General features: G+C 43.2%; 1 protein-coding gene across 1 annotated transcript in view; it reads right to left on the reverse strand.

The window, feature by feature from the left end:
* The window catches only part of DAGLA (diacylglycerol lipase alpha), a 258,639-nt gene that overhangs the window by 103,954 nt on the left and 133,034 nt on the right, over positions 1-21,651 (reverse strand). The window contains exons 7-8 of the mRNA XM_069223236.1: positions 18,575-18,709; positions 17,644-17,721 (exon numbers count right to left, since the gene is read on the reverse strand). Coding sequence (XP_069079337.1) covers positions 17,644-17,721; positions 18,575-18,709 — 213 coding nt within the window. The remainder of the gene's footprint in view (positions 1-17,643; positions 17,722-18,574; positions 18,710-21,651) is intronic.

Here is a 21,651-nt window from a genome sequence, read left to right on the forward strand (position 1 = left end):
TACCTGCCTATGATAGCCAAAGACTTAGAGTCCCTTATCATAAGAGAAGACATCAAAGAGAAACGCATCCCTATATTATCCAGCCTTCTACCCTCCTTGTCTGGTGGAACAGGTATTGGTGCTGGACCTTCATTGCGCAGCCTGGGTAATGACTGAGTCCGGTTTGGGGTGTCCCGTGAGGCAGGCCGGAGAGTCTTTCGGTGCCTTATATTTTTTGTCAAGACTAGGCAAGACAGGAGTGGCGGTAGCCGGGTTTTTCATCACTTTGATCCCTTCATCCCATATATGGTCCACTATTGGCATTGATTTTATACTTTTTTGGAAAGGTTCTTTAAAATCATAAAGGAAACAATCCATTTGCTTCGTTGGCATGGGCAGCTCAAACCTCTTTGCAGCTTTTTCTAGCAAACTGTGAAAACCTCCAATGTCACCCGGAGGGGAATCTATCGGGACAGGGGAAGGTGAAGTTGGAGTAGGAATTTGGTAATCATCCCACTCTTTTATTGCATCCTGCAATTCTCCCTCCTCTCTGTCCTCATCTGATGAAGACAGATCTTGTGTCGGAACTGATATTGGTGTCTATGGTGGTACATCTAATGGTGGTACCCCCGGATGAATAGGAGTGGAAGGAAGAGGCACAGAAGGTGGCAAAGATGGTTCCTGCACTTCTGAGCCGGCCGGTGGAAACATCTCCTGTAGTCGTCTAACATTAACTGTAAGTCCATTATAAGGGATCCCGACAAAGGGACCATTTGCTCTTGATAAGGATACTGCTGTGCCTGCGAATAAAATGATTGGGGATCATGCTGAATATCCTCATCCAAGTCCTGGCACGTCACTTGCAGTTCTGAAGGGCTATGTGCAATCCCAAACAGGCCCTCATCCTCTGAATCTTCCTCATTTAAAAGATGTGTAGGTACTAATGATGATACCTTACTTGGTGATGTGAGTAATGGCGAAAGCAAATCAGATTTTTTATATTTTTTTACCGTCGTCGACGGAGTCAGCAGTGACGATGGAGAAACTCTCGTCGACGAGGCGGTCGATGATGGTAATAGTGTTATCGTCAACGATGGTCTCGCTGACGGTTTCCTTGAAAGAGGAGAAGCGATGAACACATTAGTCATCGACGATGTGACTGAAAAACCCGTTGACGAGGACGTCGTCGAGGTGACCATCGTTGAAGCAGATGCTGTAGAGATAGTGGACGTTGTGGCAGTCAACGATGCAGCCGTATACACTCCTTTTGACGCTGCCGTCGACGAGGTGGTCGTCGACGATGCTGCAGTCGACGGTGTAATCGTCGTAGTTTTTCCAGATGTTTTTTTTAAAGTGTGTTTTACCACAGGAGGTGGTGTTGGAGGCTCAGAAAAGGCTTTTTTGCTGCGTTCTGAGGAAACAGAACGCTCTTTAGAGTCTCTTTTGGATGATGCAGAACTCCTGTGAGGAGAACTGGAAGGGCTGTAAGCTTTAGAAGACACTTGTTTTGTCTTTTTGAGAGCTTTTTTAGGTGGATCCTCAGAATGATGAGCCTGAGATCTGCCCCTTTTTTTGGAACTTTCTTGATGAAGAGGAGGATTCCTCACTATCAGAACCAGAAACAGGGTCTGATCTGGATTTCAATTTCTGTAGCCAAATCAGTATCCTACCCTCCCTGTCTTTGAGGGTTTTGTTAGAAAAAGTTCTGCATACCTTACAGTCCTTGGCTACATGATCAGTATAGAGGCAATAAATACGGTCCTTGTGTGGATCTTCAAAATTAAGTCTCTTTTTTACACAGGTTTTGCAGGCTTTAATAAGGCTTTTCTTTTCCTTGTCTGACATGTTGAATTTCGAGAAAATATATTTCTCATAGGCCAGAGAAAAATTTGAAGCCTTACTTGCTGAAGAAATCTTCTTTCTCCAGTAGAAAAAGCACTAGAAATAGATCTTTGGAAATTTGACTGAGAAGAGCTCAGTAGAGACTCCCTAGCATGACGTGCAGTAGAAAATCTGAGGGAATGGAGCTTCTCACAGCAGGTTTCTAGAGGGAGGGGAAGCCTGATTGGCTGAGACTTGGTTTGGTCCTTTTTACTCACAGAGACAAGGATAGGCTACGAAGGTGAAAGCCTTTGGGCCTTTTTTCTTTATAGATGCTTCTATATTGCTATTTTAATTTACCGGGGACTCCCATCTCGACGACGGGGAATGATTCAAATTTGTGAATCTATGAAAGTTCCAGTAACAGAATCATACTAATCAGCCCTTATAGCAGAAGGCAAGGGACACCAGGGAACCAGGAGAAAGGCAGCAGCCAGGACTGGATGAGAAATGTCTTATGCCTTTGCATTGCTGAGTTCCTTCTTATTTAAAAGAAAGAAACAAGCAAAACTTGGAGGGAAGTCCCCCACCCAGCCTTGTACAACAGAGAGGCTGCTGGAGATTCCCCTTTCACGCCCTCCCATTGTATAAGTTCACTTCCTCAGTTCAAAGAGCCATATGGCTTACTCATGCACTGAGATGAAACTCAGCTATTGCTTGAATCCAGAAAGGAGGGATAACAAAGTAATTTGTCCTGTGAACCTTCAATGCAGTACAGGCCCTTAAAGGTTGCCTGAACGAAATGAAGTCAATTTAGCTTTTCCTGAAAAGTACAAAAATAAGTTTAGCACTGATCGGACATGATAAATGGGGTATAGGGCATTCTCTTGGTGTTTAACTCTGGATTCTGAGCAACATCCAGTTGCCACTATATGAAACTCATTAGTCATGATCGACAGTAAAATGCCTTTTTATATCATACAACTACCATGTGACCAAGTAGGTACACCCTTGCTCCCAAACAGTAAACCATATCTTTTTCAGACCACAAGCACATTTGACACTTGCCTCTGTATAGGTCAGTGTATTGCAATATATTGTATAAACAAGTTATTTACCTATATTTGCAGCTGTGACAGATTCACATGCTGTGCATAATCCTGCTGTCTAGTAATTGGGCCCCAAACTGTAATGTGTTGTTCTCAAATGATTGAACATTATGTACTTAAGTCACTAGAATGCAGCTAATGAGACACCCCCATGATACCGAGTTGCCCTCTACTATGCCCCACATGCCAGACCAATCATCAGACAGCTGTTTTGCACCTAATCATGTTTTGGAGTTTTGTGAAAGTTCGACTTGCAGATTATTTAGCCTCTCCAGAAGGATGAGTGGGTCAGACGTGAATCCACCCAGTGGAACATAAATTTAAATTAAACTACTGCCTGTATCTCACCTTCAGAATGCAATGAAGTAATTGTACTAACACAGATGCCTTTAGTGTAATGTGCTTCATCAGTGCCTTATGTATTTGTTCAAATGGGGGTAAACTGTTTGTACCGAAAACATTATTAATATTCCATGTTGGAAATGGGCATCTACGTGTAATGGGTCACGTTGTATGATTCCATCATTCCAAACCATTTTATTAGGGTTTTTACTTTCATGAGACCTGGACATTCTGTGTAGGTGAACCTGATCGTGGAATGCTTGAACACTCCAAGTTGCTGGGTGGCCAGCAGTATTGCTCCCTTTATCTCTGTCCCTAAAAATGCATCTTTGAGAGCCAGCGGTGCCAAGAAATACTTAAGCCTGATCATGACTTTGTCTTCAACACAATGGGTGCCAAATCATCTGAGTGGTGTACAGTCAAAGCAAATGGAGTCTGGTATGCTTGGGATCCACATGCCCAGCATGGCCCTTCTCAGACTCAGAGTTGGTGTGAAACCGGTCACAGAAATGCAGACAAAGCGAAAATGAACCATTGCACATCATCTGTATCACCTGCATCAGCCACCCTGAGCTTAGGCAATACAGATACATTAGAGTATGAGGTGTCACTTCTTGAGGTTGGAGGGAGGTCGCCTGGATGTAATAATGGAGGGCGAAGGATGTACCACATCCTCCTCACTTTATGTCACATGTTTGCTTAATGGGCAAGTCAAAGTTCAAGTGCAGGTAAGGCTATCACAGTTGAGGAAGGTTCATTTCATTTGAGATTTTCTAGGAGGGAATGGCAGACAAACACTTAACTGCAACAGTCAGGATGGCATCACAGCACAGTGGACCTCATGCTAAGATGGGGTCTGACTGGTTCAACAAGAGTGCAACCTCGAAAGTGGAGGACGTAGGAGTTGGAGCTACAAGACAATCCTCCTCCCATTATCACATACAAATGACAAAACTAGAAACAAATACATTCCTGGCACAAAATGTCAGAGGGCTGTGGCACTTCCTATGAGATAGGTACCTGTAACAATGCAGGCGACAAACCTAACAAATGCAGGAGAGAAACTGCAGCAGAGAAGGGCAAACTTATTCTACCACTTACTCAGCACATGACAGGGGCGTCTTCAAATTAGTGCAGTCGACAGATGACATTCAACAAGGAGAAGCAACCGCAGACAAAGGAGGGGTGATATATGTAGGTGGCAAGACGGTAAGTGCTTACACCTGTTGGGCCTGCACTTCCCCATTTCTAAACTGGTCACTCAACTGGGCATCATCTCACCGCTGATCCACAGCTCTGCACTAACCGCTCCTCTTAGACAGTAACTTCAACTGAGCCATGGATAAATATGAACAGACCCCATCCCTCCTGCTAGGTACCCAGGAGAACATATTCAGACAGGCTTATGGACTAGACGGGGCAACAGGCTGGAACCTGACGAAGGTAGGGAGAGCAGCCTACCCAGCACAATAGGAGTATTCACACTATTACCCCAAACACACATTACACACCTGTAACAATAGCTTTTCATAACTGAAGAATTGTGGGAGATTGATACCCAGAGTGGGTGATCTCACCAAAACCTTTTCTCATCACAACCCCTTGCTGTTGGTGCTACAATGGGGCATAGGCCCTGCTAGAATACCCATTTACTGGCTGCTGCTGATCAAGTTTGAATACCTGCATACAGAAACACAGCTGCAAAGGAAATAACATAATATTTCAGTACTAAAGAGGGCACTCCTGAAGACTCCTTGATAAAATGGGAAGCCTTAAATTCCGATATTAGAGGAATACACATTAAAAGCACCAAACAAGACATTTGACTTCACAGGGCAGAGGCAGAATTTCACCTGTTAGAAGGCAAGGCTGAGGGTTGCACATAATAGAGTGGGAAAGCACAACTGCAAAGAATATCTAGTCCTAAGACAATTGGAGGGTGATAGAACAAACCGACTGACTACATGTGAGACTTGCCCCAACTATTATGCAATACACCCACATAGGCAGACATCAAGACGTTCGCTTCATAATACAGAGAGCTGTACACTCAACTGCAGAGGAACATGTTACACTCGCAGACATGTACATAAACACATCTGACTTACATAAACTGATACCTTAGCAAGCGTCTTACTTGGAAACTCCACGTTTTCCAAATTGCCATTTTTTTCTAAAAGAAACCATTCCACAACTAGTGACTGGAAAAAACGCCCAATGGTGGCAACCTGCTATTGCAGTTTTAGAGAACATACCAAGCCCATATTTATCAGCACTTACTCGATATGAATACTGTAGTTAAAAGAGGGGCGAACACCCTCCCCCTGCCCAAACAACACATGAAGAGGTAACTGTAGTTCTGACTATGGCAGACCGAGATACCCTAAATTGTACTTCATATTGCCTACCGTACATATTAAACCTAGACCCCAGGATACTGGGGAAGGTGATGTCTAGCAGAATACAAAAAGTGCTCCCACGCCTGATACTCTTTAATCAAGGCAGATGTGTTCCAAGTAGGAGCACCTCATTCAAATCTGCAAGTTTTGAACATGATGCATGGGGTATATTCTGACCACACAAGAGCAGTTGTGGCCTCCAAAAATACAGAGAAAGCATATGCTATGCTTGACTGGGGATATTACTTTACAGTCCTTGAAGTGACAAGCTTTGAAAAATGGATCCAAGCAAGGATTACTGTACATTAACCTAGAGTCGAAAAAGCAAATGTGATAGTGGAAGCATGGCTGCATCAAAGGTAAACAAGAGCAAAGTGCCTCCTGCCCCCTCATTATTCACCCAGGCCAAGCAGCCGGTGACCAACCATATAAAGGTGGGCTGGATACAGACAGGACCTGCACACATGGGGACACACAGGCAATCTTCTTATGTGCAGATAGCATCTTATTATATCTCTGGGAAGTGGCCGTAGGATTACCACCGGTATTGGGGAAACTGGTGGAGTCTGCCCTGAGAAAGCCCTGGGGCTGAAGGTAAACAGGTTAGAGTCCTGGCTTTTCCCATAAATTGATGAAGGTGATAAAATCATCAGCTGGGCATAATGGAATGCATACTCCCCTGAGTTCCTCAGTAACGCAAAGGCTGACTTCATTATGTTAGTATCTGTTTTTGTTTCATGAATTAGGAAGCAAATATGAACGCACCCAAGATATATGCAATTGGCATAAAACACTCTATCAACTGTGTGATCGAGTTGTTTATGCTACAAAATCAATGACATATATGACATATAATTAAATAACATCCTTTGGCCCCAACTAAGGTATTACATCTTACAGTCCTGTCATTCTGAATTATTAATCTTGATATGTGGATTTAAGAGTTCATAGTTCTCATTCTAGCTAAATCCGCCTCCAGTATGAAAAAGTACACAGAATGCACTCACTGATTCCCTGCCCCGGGTGGCACTTGCTCTAGCGCCTCCTTGAGCAATAGACTATTTCTCTTCTAGCTGATGCAGAAACATGACCTGGTCGATGTGGGTTGACTTTGATTGTAGATCTATAGGTTTATGTATTCGTTCTATGAAAAAGACTTCTTGTATAGTCCGGAACATCCATTTTTCTGAGGTGATTAGTTTCACTTGCTCTTGGTACCCCCAAACTGGTGTTTGGTAGTTAAGTACACTTTGGTTCTGTCCTCTCTTGCTGCCCTTTCCATGAAAGGGATGCTTTCGGGGCTTAACTGTTGCCATGGACTTAAGAGTTGTGTTTCCGCTGGTGTCTGCTGTTGTGTATAGGACGGTTGCGGAAAAAGACATCTAAATTACAGACATCTCAGTTTAAGTAATGCTCTTTGGTAAGTGCCTCTGCTCTGCAAGGCTTCCACTGCTCTTGCGGTGTCATTATCTTTTTTCTTGCTTTCTAAGGAATCACTGACTTGTATGACAAACAAGTGATCCCCACTCAGTGGGATGTTAATGGTATTGCTTTGAACTTCTGGCTTTTACTGGATACTCTAAGCCAACTTGCCTGCGTAAAACAGATCTTGTGCATAGTTGCGTACTAGCAGTTTTGAGGCATCTGGTGAAGATGTGAAACATCTGTGACACTAATTTACCCGCCTGCACAATCGCTTTTGCCCTTTTTTTAATGTTTCTCCTGTAGGTGTTGTATGTGGTACCTCATCTATTACCTCCCAATGTTGGTGCTCATACAGACATAGTAGGGCTGTAGGATCCTCATTGTTCCATTTGGAGCTGCTCTTCTTTCAGACCTTTTCCTCACTGTAACCCAGGCTTTTACTATCCTTAGCTGGTGGTTCAGCTGCAGTTAAACAGGAACATTCTTTCTGCTGGTCTCACAATACAGGAGATTGGATAAACTTGACCATTAACAGGAGGATTCTTTGGCAAGCTCATTCCATATTCTCTAATGTTGGCAATTGTGACTGACGCCTTAAAAATATCCACACCCTGTTGTACAACACTGGGTAGCATAGGTAAGATAAGGTTGTTCCTGTTATTCCTTAAGATGTACTCCGCAGGTCTTAGCTGTTTTGATGACAGTGGTGCCACCTTGTAGTCAGGAGTGGCATTCTGGTGAGGCAGTTTCCTACATCTGGTTGAGAAGAGTCTGTATTTAAACTTTTTCCTCCTGCTCTATTTTTCTTAAGGGCAGAGTGTTCAGCAACCTGTCAAGGTGAAACCTAATCTTCATGTTTACCCTCATATGTAGGTGAAGTGTGTCTGTGGATCACTGACTGAATATTAGAAACAAAAATAGTGTGCAGACAGAATAGTGTGTCAAAAATATTGAGGACCAAACTATTGAAAAGGTAAGCGCAAATAGGTAAGTATAAAATTACTATTCTTAACTACACATCTACATACATTGGAGAAATACATATTGTCAAGGTACACATATGTGGAGTTATATATGGTAAAATTTTGCTTACCTAAAGAAACTTACCTTCATAATATTTTTGCCCTGGAAATTCTTGACACAATATTTTATCCCACGATATTTTTGGTTTCCGATATTCTATCTAAACACTGTGGCCCTCATTCTGACCTTGGCGGTCTTTTCGCAAGACCGCTGAGTTACCGCCGCGGTGAAGACCGCCGACCGCGGCGGTGTGCCGCTGTGCGCATTCTGACCGCTGGGAGCGTTCCGCCGGAAAACCGCCAGCAGCCACACTGGCGGTCGGCGGGAAAGTGGAGACTGGTCAACCTCCACCGCCACGCCAGCAGAACACCGCCCACAGAATTACGACCCACATTTCTGTGTGGCGGTCTTCTGTTGGCGGTCTTCTGTTGGCGGTCACGTCCCTATGGCTCCCGTCGCCTCCCGGAGGACCAACGCACAAGGTAAGTTGATCGTCCGTGAGGGGAGAGGGTGGGGGGGTGTTGTGTGATGTGGGCGTGCATGGGGGTGTGCGTGTGAGTGTGTAGAGGGGGTGTGTGAGTGCGTGTATGCGGGCGGGGGGTGCTGCTGTGTCTATGGGTAATGTGTGCTGTTCGGCAGGTGCGCATGTCGGCATGTATGTGTGCGGGTATGTGTCCCCGTTGTGTATGTGTGTGTAGGGGGGGTGTATATGTGCATGTTGGTGGTGTGTGCATGTCGGGGTACATGTATGTGCATGTCGGGGTGGGGGTGGGGAGGGGGTTCGTACCACCTCTGGGGGGTGGCAGGGGGGTGGAGGGTGTGGGGGGAGGACTCGGGTGGGTAGTGGGGGGTGGGGGAGACCCCTATCAGTGCCAGGGAAGGAATTCCCTGGCCCCGATAGTGCTTACCGCCATGGTTCGCACGGCGGTTCCCGCCCGCAAGAAACCGCGGCGGTAGGCAGGGTCATAATACCCTTGGCGGTCTTGGGACGACCGCGGGGCCGGAGTGCGCAAACTCCAGCCCCGCGGTCATGACCGCCGCGGCGGTCGGAGTGGAGAAGTAGCGGTCGGTCGCGGCGGGGACCGCCGCGGTCAGAATGCCATTTTTAATACCGCCGGTCTGTTCGCGGTCCGACCGCCGTCTCTCCGCCGACCGCCAGGGTCAGAATGAGGGCCTGTGTCTGTTTTGACGTCATTCAAGATGCAGCTCTTCTTCATTACACCTCTTTCGCCTTTATTGCTACTGTATGAGGGTACCACACTTCCTCACAAAAGGACTTTATCTAAAGTAAGTTTATTTATTGTTTGACGCCACAAGTCTAAGTTATTTTTTCAATAGTGGCATGCACTGCCTTTTCTTTTGTTTTGAAAGCATGTGCTCCTCATGTTCCTTTTGAAATGTATTGTCTTTGAAACTCAGTTTTCAAACTTTGGGATATGTCTTCTCAGTTTGTTTGCCTTTTGACACGGAATGCATTGAATGCTTACCAAAGGTATAAAACCCTTAGTCCTTTCTCCTCCTGATCGTTGTGTGCTTTGATGATGAAAATGGAGCTGCAGGGGCTTTTAGCTTTATGGTTAAAAATGTGTGGGGTTGAACAAAAGCATTGTATGCTCTGGGTTTTTCAGCATCAGTAGAATGTTCTTTGCTCCTATATTTAGAAAACAAGTAGAATACTTGACATTGTAGTCAATGTATTTTATTATATCCCTGTGTCAGCTCCACTACTTAGCCTACCGTTTGGAATCGAGATCCCGGTTTTGCATGGGGGCCCGTACAGAGACGCACCATTTCTGCTCCATTACATTAAATGCCCAGCATTGCTTTTCTTGTGTATTTTGAGTTTTAGGGTTTCATTTTTTTAAAGCAGTCCACACAATTTTGAGATAACGAGGTGGGCTGAATCTAAGCTAACCAATCACTGAAAACCAAAAGTATGAGCAGAAAAAAACTAAGAAAAAACAATACAGGTGTACAAAGTAATTCTCACACCAGGCCTTCCTATAGTTGAAGATTTCAAATATATTCTTCCTCACAGGCTTCAATACAATAATCATCAACACCAGCATAAATCTCTTGTTATTTTCAACTTGAGAAAAGCGTTAATGGAGTTGGATGACACTTCTTCAGTGCTGTTTTCTTCCAAATCCTTCAGTGAGTAAAATAATCTGAAGATGGTGTTTAGTTACTAGGGCACTGTGAGATTATGGTTGCTATCTTTGGGAGTCAGACTGGTTCCATGTATGGTCGATACCCAAAAATAAAAGTTTTATTGTTAGATCAAAAATGTCAGCCCGAATCAAGAGATGGAAAAATGCCCAGAATTGGTTTGTACTTCAAAACTATTGTTTTAAGAAAGAAACATGTTTAGTTTGCAGTACAAATTTGTTAAAGATTAACATGCTGATCCATCCCATCCTCTCCGGGAGAACATGTGGCCTAGCAGTCGAGCTTCCGCCTTTAAAACCTTTGGACCCAGGCTGAAATCCTGGCTTTGCGCTATACTCAACAGTGTGTGATTACGGGCAAATCATTTAATCCCCTGGTGCCTAAATGTGAGTCAAATGTATTTGAGTAACCCCTACTTGACGGACACGATCTTACAGGTCGTCTCATATCTTCACCTGTAATGTAAAGTCCTGTGCTGCTTTATCTTGGTTGGTAGCATGTAAATAGCAATACATACAAGCTGTGCATTGTTTGCCCAGCTGTGCCTCCCCATCTGCTGAGGTCAGTTTGAAAGTTGCATGTTCTTAAATGCCTTTTTAAACACGGGTTGCTCCATCAGCCTATCTTTAGTGACATCAATGTGTTGATTTTCATATTTCTTGCAAGGGAATGGTGACTAAAAAGTGACTATAGCCCCCTTGGTCCATGTTCAGTTTGCCCTTGTCCTTTTTTGTAACAATTTACCAACTTTTCTGCATGCACAGTACTATCCAATTAGCTATTAAAGCATTAGTAATGGTCACAAAAGACAAATAGCTGTTCTTTCTCTGCAAAGTCTTTAGTTTTGTACAAATAATACATCAATGTTTGTGTGCACACTGGTTTAGTCTGGAAACTTAAATAAATTGGTCAGCTCAATTACTTAATTAATTAGAAACGTAATCCATTAACACTCCTAAAGCCCTGCCCACTGTGGCAGAAGCAAGAACCACTGATTTCAGCTCTCCTCCTAATCTCTCTTCCCTTTTGTGCTCTAACTTTGTGCAGAGGCTACAGAGAAGCTCCTGTGCCTGTTGCTCCTCCTTCTGATCAATAGTAACTGGATGATCCAGGAGCAACTTCTCACCTGTGGAAGAGGAACATATGAGGTCTTGAAATCAGAGGAATCTGCGAAACCATTCAAACCTCAGATGGCTATGGACCCTTTGATATTCACTAATTCTATCCATGTGGTTTAACTCCAACAATATCTCCTTGTTCCAGTCTGTTTTATGTATTTAATGTCCATTGTAAAGCAAACTATAAGGAGTAGTGTTGTTATATAAAACAATTAAATGAATAAATAAAAAAGTCCTGGGACAAAGGAACTGGGTGCTGCTGCAGAGAAATGCAGAGAACTAGTTGGAATGGGACACTTTTGTACAGAACTGAGATGGAGCCGCAAGCAGTCGTTTTACATCTATAGCAAATCCAGTGGTGTCAAAGTTCAATGCAAAAGTGGGTCTTTCTCAGCTAGAGCTCCCAACTTCCTAATCCGGGTGAAGATTCTGGACATTCAGAAATGTTCCCAAGTAAATATTTATGGCCAACATAAACCATCACCCTAAACTCAGCTACAGTCCGAGTGAACTGGCCACAAAGGGTGTCTAGGTTCCACTTTAGAGTATGCATAGAATAACATTATTTACTTTAACACTGTTTTAAATACGTTTTTTTTTTCTCCTACTCCTACATTCAAATATATCAATTTATGTTCAATTTATTCACTGCATTTGTCTCTTTGTGTCTCAACTTCATACATCTTTATAACTCTGGGCCTGCTTTAGAGTTTGGCTAAAGGGTTACTCTGTCACAAATGTGATGGATATCCATCAGCCATATTATGCATTCCACTGGATAAAATGGAATAGCAATACAGCGGACAGGATAGTCGTCACATTTGTGACAGAGTAACCCCATCCGTCAAACTTTAAATGAGGCCCTTCGTTTGGAAATGTATGTTGATTATTTTGTAACTGTGTTGTTTTTCTGTTGATTCACATTTACAGATTCTTGAATGAGGAACGCTTTGCTACTTAAGGGAAGCGACCACAGTGACCCAAGTATTCATCAGAGAAATCAGTTTACATGTTTGTAGGCAGATGATTGTTTGAACTTTTGAGGGAATTTGGTCAGAGTTCACATTCAGACTAAGGGAGTCAGTTTAAGTTTAGTGGATGCAGGGCACCCGCCAAAAATTGATTTAAAGTTTATACATAGGAATGTATCTTAAATAAGGGTAAGGGCACAGTTGCTACTTTTTGCCACGCATCCATCTAAATAACCTCCTTGGATCCTCTCCTACAAGCCCAGCCATTAGATTTCCTAAATGTACATTAGGGAGATGCTGTTTGCTCTTAAACATTTACACTCATATCTCAAGCTGTCAGAAAGCATTCTAGTGCTGTTGTCAGCTCCATCAAATGTAAGTGTGCCACTAATTATATGCATGTATTGTAGCTGGCACATTTATTTTTTCCTTTGTTCTTTATAACACTTCCCCCGGCACGGCTAAAGTGATTTGCTGACAGTATGTATGAGATGCCCCATGAATCTTCTTTTTACTGTTGATTCACACAGTACTTGGATGTAGTCTTCTGGTTGGCAAACGTTATAGTTTGATCTGGTGCAAATGTGGTAAATGAATAGGATTAGTTTCCGAAAGGGGGATTTTAACATGTAGGACCCTAATATACTCTTCAGTTCATCATGAACTAGTTTATTCTCTTCTAAAAGACATGCCAGATACATTTAATGTCTGTATGTAAGACAACAGGTTTATTGGGTCCACAGTCTCAGTTTTTAGGCCCCTTAGAATGAATAGGCTACTTATCTAGTGTAATGATCATAGGTTTATTTACAGGCGGCTTGATTCTACAAGTAATTGTCCAATATACTGGAATCCACCACTAGTGCCTTCTCACAGGATATCAATGCTTTCTGGTGTTTCAGAGTTTCTCTGCAAAAACATTTAGGGCAGAGATTTGCAAAAGTGTGGCCCAGTGGAAACTCATATTCCTACTATGTAAGAAGCATTTACTCTTTCAGAGATTTTTGGGTTCAAGACACAATAGAAGCATGACACTGAATTAGCATATGTTGTTTTTACCTCAGGAGAGGCAGATGATTTATATAATTTTCACAGCTTTATTTAGGTGATGTTTGTTTGTATGCATTTAAGGAGGTCATCCCTGGGCCTCTAGGGCTCATAGATTTTGTCACTTATGTTGAGGTCATCCTACCACCAAGAGATTCTTCCACTATGTGTTTGCCCTATGATGAGTTTCTCAAATTAAAAATGACTCACCATCTTCATGTGCCAAGTATTCGGTTTCAAAGTGACTTAATAATGACTTGACTTAATCCCATGTGCAGCCAAACTACTCTTTGTAGTTTTAGAGATCTGAACTTGCAACTCCTACAGGAACTAAAATAATGTGGTCACGGTCCAGAAGGAAACACTGCTTGGATAATCTAGTTTGTTAGTCAATGGAAATCTACATCTTGGGTAAAACGTAAACTGCCCTTCTCAATAGCCAGACACAGAACAAACATTTAGAACCTCACAATTTGGTCAAACTCTAAACACTTTCATGCAAACTATGTTAAAAAAAAAGCACAATGCAGTTATTTTTCTGCTCCTTTCTGTGACCTCTAGTGAAAAACTTCAGCTCTGTTCCCTGTAGCTTCACCCAATGTGAGAAAGTGAAAATCAGTCTGAAAACTCACATGTGAGTTAAGTCAATGACGTAGATGAGTCTCAATACCAACACACTTTTGGTTAATGAACATGAATTCTGAACCTTTGGAACCTTCAAGAAGAAAAAGCACTGCATGAAAGTTGTATGCATGCCAAGTGAATCTATGTCACATATTACTGTAAAAACAAGATTAGACAAAACACAGCAGTGTTAATTCTTAGGCTAAGATATTATGGTCATGAACAGTTCATCCTGAGTAAACGTATTAATTACTAGTGGGGTGCAGGATCAAATTCAAGATTATGTCCATGTTCAACAGGATGCAGTAGGGCTTCTGTCTACATCAGAATTCTGATTAAGGGGTTCACCAACAGAACACCCTTGCAGTACTTGAACAAGAACTGGCTTATTGCACTCCGTTTAATCAAGGCTCGAAACAGAGAAAGCTGCTGGGTATCCCTTGTCCTTTACTCTGGTGTGCATTATCGTCAACATTGCTCAAAAACAGAAAAGCACTTTATTTTCAGGAAATCATTAAAGACAAAACTACTTCAGGAACAGTTTCCCTACCTGGCTCTGCAGCTTCTCTTGGGTCCCTTAAGCCATCGCAAAGGCAAATTAATTTACTCCTCTACATAAACAGCCCTCAATCCACCTTCAGATCAGAATCATGAATGCATGCTCTCAAAAGAGTCTACATAGCCATAGCTCTCAAACTTTCACCTAGGGGTTTCTATTGTATTCTAATCCTTGTAGTCCTGCTTTTTAAATGGCATAACAGGACTACAGGTACATACTGAGATCTCTTCCTTCACTCACAAACCTTCACTGATTCTACTCCTGCCTATCCCTCCCACCAACAGTGTCTTTGCATGGGCACTTCTAGGTCACACAAGAACCCTATCACCTGTAAAATCTCCGAAACACTGCTGGCACATCATTCACACATGGTTGTCCATCGCCTATCTGAAGCTTAATCCAACCAAGGCATAATTCCTGTTATTTGCCAAGAACAATAAACAAGATACAGTAGAAGCCTGGCTCAATGGCGTGAACCATGACTGTTTCGAATCTCCACTTTCACTGAAGGTCAAGTCACTTAGATGAACCTGGACACTCATATCACCCTCAAGGAACACATACCCAAAAAAACTAAGACAGTCTGGTACCAGCTCTCTTGTCTACAGAAAGCTAAACTGTTTTTTTTTTTTCTTCAAAAAGAGACTTCAGAATTGTTGTCCGTGCCCTTATACTTTTGCATGTGGAGACAACATTAGCATCCCTAAAAGACATCCTCCATGTCCAGCATTCCTCATATTGGGTCAGAAAAAATATGATCACATCACCCCCATCCTGATGGAATTCCATTAGCTCCCCAGCCAGCCAGCAACATCTTCAAAACCAGCTGCATCTTTTACAAAGCTGTCATGACCACCACACTTGCGTACACTGCAGACAAGCTCACCATCTCTAGTGAATCTTAGTAAACCTACAGCCACAATACCACCAGACTGCAGACTAAGAAGTGTAAAAACTAAAACACTAGACAGCAGACAATATTTCCTCTGTTTCACTGTCTGCATCTCTGCTCCGCTCGCATTAAGTGAGAGCTGTGAGCGGAGTGAGAGTTTGCTGTGACTTGGTGGGAGCTCCCACCAAATCACAACAAACAGCTATGTCCCCCGGGTGGGAGGTCCCCATGGCCTTTATTGGCTCCTCAAGGGGGTTTAAGCCCTGAAGCGCCCAGGGCGAGTGTCAATCATTGACACTTCGTCACAGAGTGGGGTGGGGTCAGCAGTCTCACTGACCCTATCCCACTCTGTGACGAGGCTGGGACTGCTGCCTTCCCTCCCCAATGAGGGAAGGCAGCAGTCCCAATCCTCCTGGGACCTGGAGGCTGAAGGTAAGTGTGTGTGTGTGTGTGTGATGTTTGAAATTGAATGTTTGGTGCGCGCGTGCATGTTTGAGTGCTATGAGTGTTGTTAATGGATGTGCGTACGTGCATGCGTGTGTGAAAGAATGACTGTGTGTGATCTTTTAAAATGAATGTTTGGTGCATGCGTGCATGTTTGAATGTTATGAGTGTTAACGGATGTGCGTGCATGCATGCGTGTGTGAAAGAATTAGTGAGTGTGATGTTTTAAAATGAATGTTTGGTGCGTACGTGCATGTTTGAATGGTATGAGTGTTGTTAATGGATGTGCGTGCTTGCGTGCGTGTGTGTGTGTGAAAGAATGAGTGTGTGTGTGTGTGTGTGTGTGTGTGCTTCCCGCTCGCCCCCCTCCCTCCTAAAGCTGCCGGACGCCACTGCCTTTTTATAGCCTACATAATTAGATTTACTTTACCGCCTGTAAATGATGTATAGCTTTTATGTTGCAGTAGATTATTTTACTACCAGTCTTTCAATGTTTTCTTGGGGAAAGTGAGTCCCAACATGCATGGGGAAACTATTGCTTACCTCAGACACCACGGATGTATTTCCGAATTCCTACCAAATTTACATAATACTTATGCTGTAAAATGCACAATTTGGTCTTGTTTTTTATATATTCTTACAAGAGAACCTCCTTCCCCCAAACTCCCCTACAAGAAGTAAGGTTCTCTCACTCCACACCCCGACATTCAATGAGGGTGTTAACACCCTATCACTTTCAAAGTTCACCAACCGCCACTGAACATGACCCTGACCACCTGTACAAGGCTGTACAAAGCTGTCAAACAGCATCCTTCCTAAGGTCCATCCAAGAAAGCACCTTCACCTGATTTTTAACTGCAACCTCAGTCTATATGGGGTATTCTCAAGACTTCCTTTTTAACGTAAATTGCTACACTCTGAGTTTAATCTAACATAGTCAGTTAATCGTTTTTCTAGCAATCTTTTCCCCACCTTTTGTTTTACAGCTTTAGTGTAAGATGTTATTTGGTAAAAAGGTAAAAACAGATTGCTAGGGTTCACCAAGAGTGCACAGTGTAAATTCATTAGGGTATGCTTAGTAAAAGACGTAGAATTCATAAGATTTCTCAGAAATATGTTTTATTGTAAGGATTAGCCAAGGTTTACAAAAGTGGGCAGGTGTGAAATGTGTGTAGTGGAACCCCTGATTTATCCAAAAGATCCTGCTTGCTATCCACTTATAATGTCACAAGCAGATCAGCGGGGTTTATGCTATGTAAACAACATACTTAGCTCAAGCTCTTTTCTCTTGTCTGTACTCATTAGGAGTCACCTGTCCATTTCTATCCTCATCAATGGCCAATCATTGCTCTCTGTTCCCTAGTTCTACGTGACCACTGTGAGCCAATTCTCCTACTCTGGGGCTTTAGGGAGGTCTACTACCTTCACTGAGCTTCCTGGGAGGTATGTTCTCAGTGGGGGCCTATGACTTTGTTTTTGGTCGTTGGGAGGTCCATAGCCTGGCATGTGTCCCTGAGAGGCCAAATGGCAGGGGTGTGCTTACTGAGAGTCTCCAGCCACGAGGCCTGGGTTGACTGGAAGACCAACCATGTATGTTCTGGCAACTGGGAAACCGCCACTTGCTCCGGGCTTATTTAGAAGCTCACCACCACTTGAGTGGACAAGACATGTGGTTTCAGCACTGAGGAGAGGAGGCATGCATTGTTGTGACCTCAACTTACTGTGTTCTTCAAGTCCAGGTACTTTGTGTTCTTCGTCACCGGCATCCCCGACAGAAACGCCAGAATGTCATTGTTTGCCTGAAACACAGTGCACAAGAGTCACATGACCACGGGTGAAAAGAGACCCTCATAACCCTACTTTTCCACTTACACACTGCATCTTTCAGTTTCTCTCTAAACTGTTTCTTATCACCACATAGCTTCAATTCTTCCCAACCTTACTGCTTGCCACCATTTGTACAATCCATATCTGCCGCCTTTTATCTTCCATGCAAGATGCAGCCACATATATCATTCCTTATGCCACAGGCTTCAACTTTCAATAAACTCCATATGCCTCAAAAGGCCTTGAAGAAAACTTTACCCAGACCGAAAAACAATATTGCTGTTTGTGAGGAAGGTGCACCTCTTAGCATTACAGATCAGCCTACATTTGAACTGTATGAGCTATACCTAAACTGGCATCAATGATACCATATATTCCTCTCGAATACCAACACTCTTGTGCCGCTCCCCATCCCTACACATGTTCCTTTTCTCCTCCTTCCACCCCATCCATGCTTTTTGAAACATACTAATGTCCTCTCATAGCCAATCCTTGCTCGTCACTCCCATTGTGACTTCTGCATCACCACATTCATGCCTGGCACTACAAATTTATATTTAGCTCCACACACAATCTGTAACCAATAAATGCACTCTTCCTGGTTGCCCAAGACCCTCATAGCAGCAACCTGCAAAGACACTATCAATGTCAAATGTGTTGCCTATTCCGCTATCATGTTCTTGAAGTCAAACCACATCATCCATGATTGTCCCTCTGCCATTCATCATAACTTCTTCCCGAGTCCACATTTCACCCATGCCTCCTTCCTATCACCCTCATGGCCACCCAAACCCCATCCTGTTCCGCCCATCACCGTTCTCTCACTTCATCCAGCACGGCGTTGCGCTTGGCTCTCTGCCGCTGGCGCAGTAGTACCAGGCCTGCGATGATGTCGGAAGGAACGATGTCAAGATCACGGAAAAATTCTGCAAAGAGGTAGGCAATTTCTGAGTATGCATCCTGCAAAGAACAAAAGGTTGAGTGTGAGGACACGACTGAAAAAAAAATGCCTAATCAGAATGCCATCCTTTATAAGTGCTTCCCTTTTTTAGACTGCACACCATTTGACTTCACTGGCTTTTCCAATGTGAAAATGCTTCTTAACTTCAGAGCTCCCATCCCTAAAGAGTGTCCATTGTAAACCGTGCTCTCTTTTGCTTGGCAAGACAGACCCCTGTCATCAGTGCTCCTTTCCCCTGGTGAGAGCACCCTACCTCACAAGAGGGTGTCCTGTCTACTAAATGTGTAAACTGCCCTTCCTTCGTCTGTGACCCGTATCCCTTTTAAGCCCATAGACAGTCAAGAGGCTACTACAGTAGACTTAGGGGGTGTGTCCTGCCAACCAGCCCTCCTTAGGCTACCAGCTCAGAAGAAAACATAGACTAAGGGCCTGATTCAGAACTCGGCAGATGGGTTACTCCATTACAACAGTGACGGATATCCTATCTGCCAAAATCTAAATCCCTCACAACGGTGACTGATTTTCCGTCTGCCAAAATCTAAATCCCATTATAATCTATGGGATTTAGATTTCGGTGGACCGCATATCCTTCACTGTTGTGATGGAATAACCTGTCTGCTGAGTTCTAAATCAGGCCCAAAGTCTCATTGTGACCAAGAATAAGTGTTCAGGAACAAAATAAAACCTTGCACAGGTAATGAATTCCTCTTTGGCTCATTCGCAATGAGGGGGTGTGGTTCTTCGGATCGAACACTACTAAGCAATGAACACAAAATTGCAAACATATCAGTGGTAGTTTTATTCAAAAAGGTCTTAGAATCACATAAATGTAAAAATATATGACACACTAAGTAAAATGCTTACAAACACAAAAGGATCCTTAATTACTTTTTGTTACAGAACTGTGAAGCAGTTTGAGAGAACAAGCTATCAGGATGAGATGCATGCTCCTTGTACGATGGGAAAATTGTAAAAAGTGCCATCCAAAACATGGTACTACTGGTTCCAACATATTTCTATGTACAACAGAAATATATGTAGGTAGCAGAACATGATGGCGTGCGAAGGTGTCATGGCTGAAGGCGCCTTTAAGAGGAAACTCTAACACCTTTGTCAGTCAGGATTTAGGAATCTTTATTGACTGGGAAGTAAGGGCTGGGGGTCTGTACCAGTTTTCAGATCAAGAGGATGCCCTGAACCCAGGGCCACTTGTACACAGTGACTAGAACTGTAAAATGTCTAACAAAAACACAATTGGGTTAAATCACCCAATCTTTTCAAACACCAAACCAAGGATGTCTGGAACATCATGACAAGGCTCTTTTGTGATGGCTGGTGCTGCACCGTCCTCCAGAAGCCTTAATTAGAGAGGCGGAGAGGAGGGGCACTGATAGGCCCTTCCTTCTCTTTAGTCACCCTTCTATAATTTGCGTATTGTGCACCTTTCTCTGTCTAGGCCCCACACAATGTCTAAGTTAGGAGGCAAGGGAGGAGGGAGTTTAGAGCAAATGTTCTAGAGCCTACAATGAGCGACACTCCACACAAATGCATTTTATCCAATTTCTCTGATTAGATTTAGACATTTGTTCAGCCTAAGCTACGTGTACATTTTCTTCAGTCAGTCTACAAAAACTTAACTGTGATGCAGCCATCACATTAAAAGGAGAAAAAACACTCCTCACAAGCAACATCACTCTGCATTTCTCCTTGAAATCACCATGAAATCACCCCATATTGTACAGAGCAGAAAACAGAGCTTGTCAAGTCAGAAATTCCAAGAGAAAATACCACAGTGAAATGTCATGTCTATGTAAGCAAGAATGTGACTAATTGGGGTTCTGTTGATCAAAGACTGTCTTTGTTCTTAGAATCTGTAATCATACATAGCTACAATACCATCTGATCTCATCCTTGCAAGCACATTTCCTTGTAACCCAAGTAGGACAAAGGGCTTGATTTATACTGTGGTACTAATGGTCAATTCACCAAAGTAATAGCCAAACCAACTTGAAAATAACTAGCACTGGAAATCCACATATTGTTTAAAATATTTGCCCTGGAGAACATCACAGAAACAGGGGTAAAGGGAGATAAGGCAAAAGCCAGCATACATTTTCAAAATAAGATTGACCTGAGTAGTTGTATGAAGAGACATTGAGAACCGTGACTGACCTAGAAAAAGCCTGCACAAAACTAGGTAAATTCTTACCATAGGATCAACTGAAAAACATTTACCGAGGCAGTCAGCCATCTACACTTGACTCCCCCACTCACCAATCATGCACACATACAAACACATGGAGAGAGCAGTAATAACCGCTACAGTATGAAGTGCAATAAAAACCCCTACCAGGCGGCCTACACTGCACAACTGATACAGGGTGGGTGAAGGGTCAGAAGATCTTCCCCACTGCAATACACATAGGTGAGATAATCCCAAACCACGTCATCCATACATCTCTGTATAAGTTGGCTGGCGGGACACAAGACCGAACTCACTCTGGAACTCAAACAGAAGGACAGCCAAACTTCCAACACAAAACCACACACAAAACACAGGGAAAACCTGTCCATGGCCTTTTCACATGAACAACTATCCACAGGCAAACACACAAATACAGATACATAAGCTTGCATATAAAGGCACTAAGGAACAAAATAACTGGAGGGCCTGTGATACATAAAAGCAACAGGAACATATAACATAACGCAGTATGTGAAATAAGACACTTAAAAACCCTGAGAGAGGGGGATCACCATGTGATTTGGGTATATGGAAAAAACAGCAACTATAGCCCAACTATAGGATCCGGAACCATGCAGGCTGGGTCACACAAGAAATGTAAAGGCCATATTTTGCATTGTCAACAGCCAAGAAACAAAGGTTTTCAGTAGGGTCAATACTGCTTCTCGGATCAGCCATGGATAAGAGAAGAGCAAG

The sequence above is a fragment of the Pleurodeles waltl genome, chromosome 3_1 (genome assembly GCF_031143425.1).
Source record: "Pleurodeles waltl isolate 20211129_DDA chromosome 3_1, aPleWal1.hap1.20221129, whole genome shotgun sequence".
Lineage (NCBI taxonomy): Eukaryota > Metazoa > Chordata > Amphibia > Caudata > Salamandridae > Pleurodeles > Pleurodeles waltl.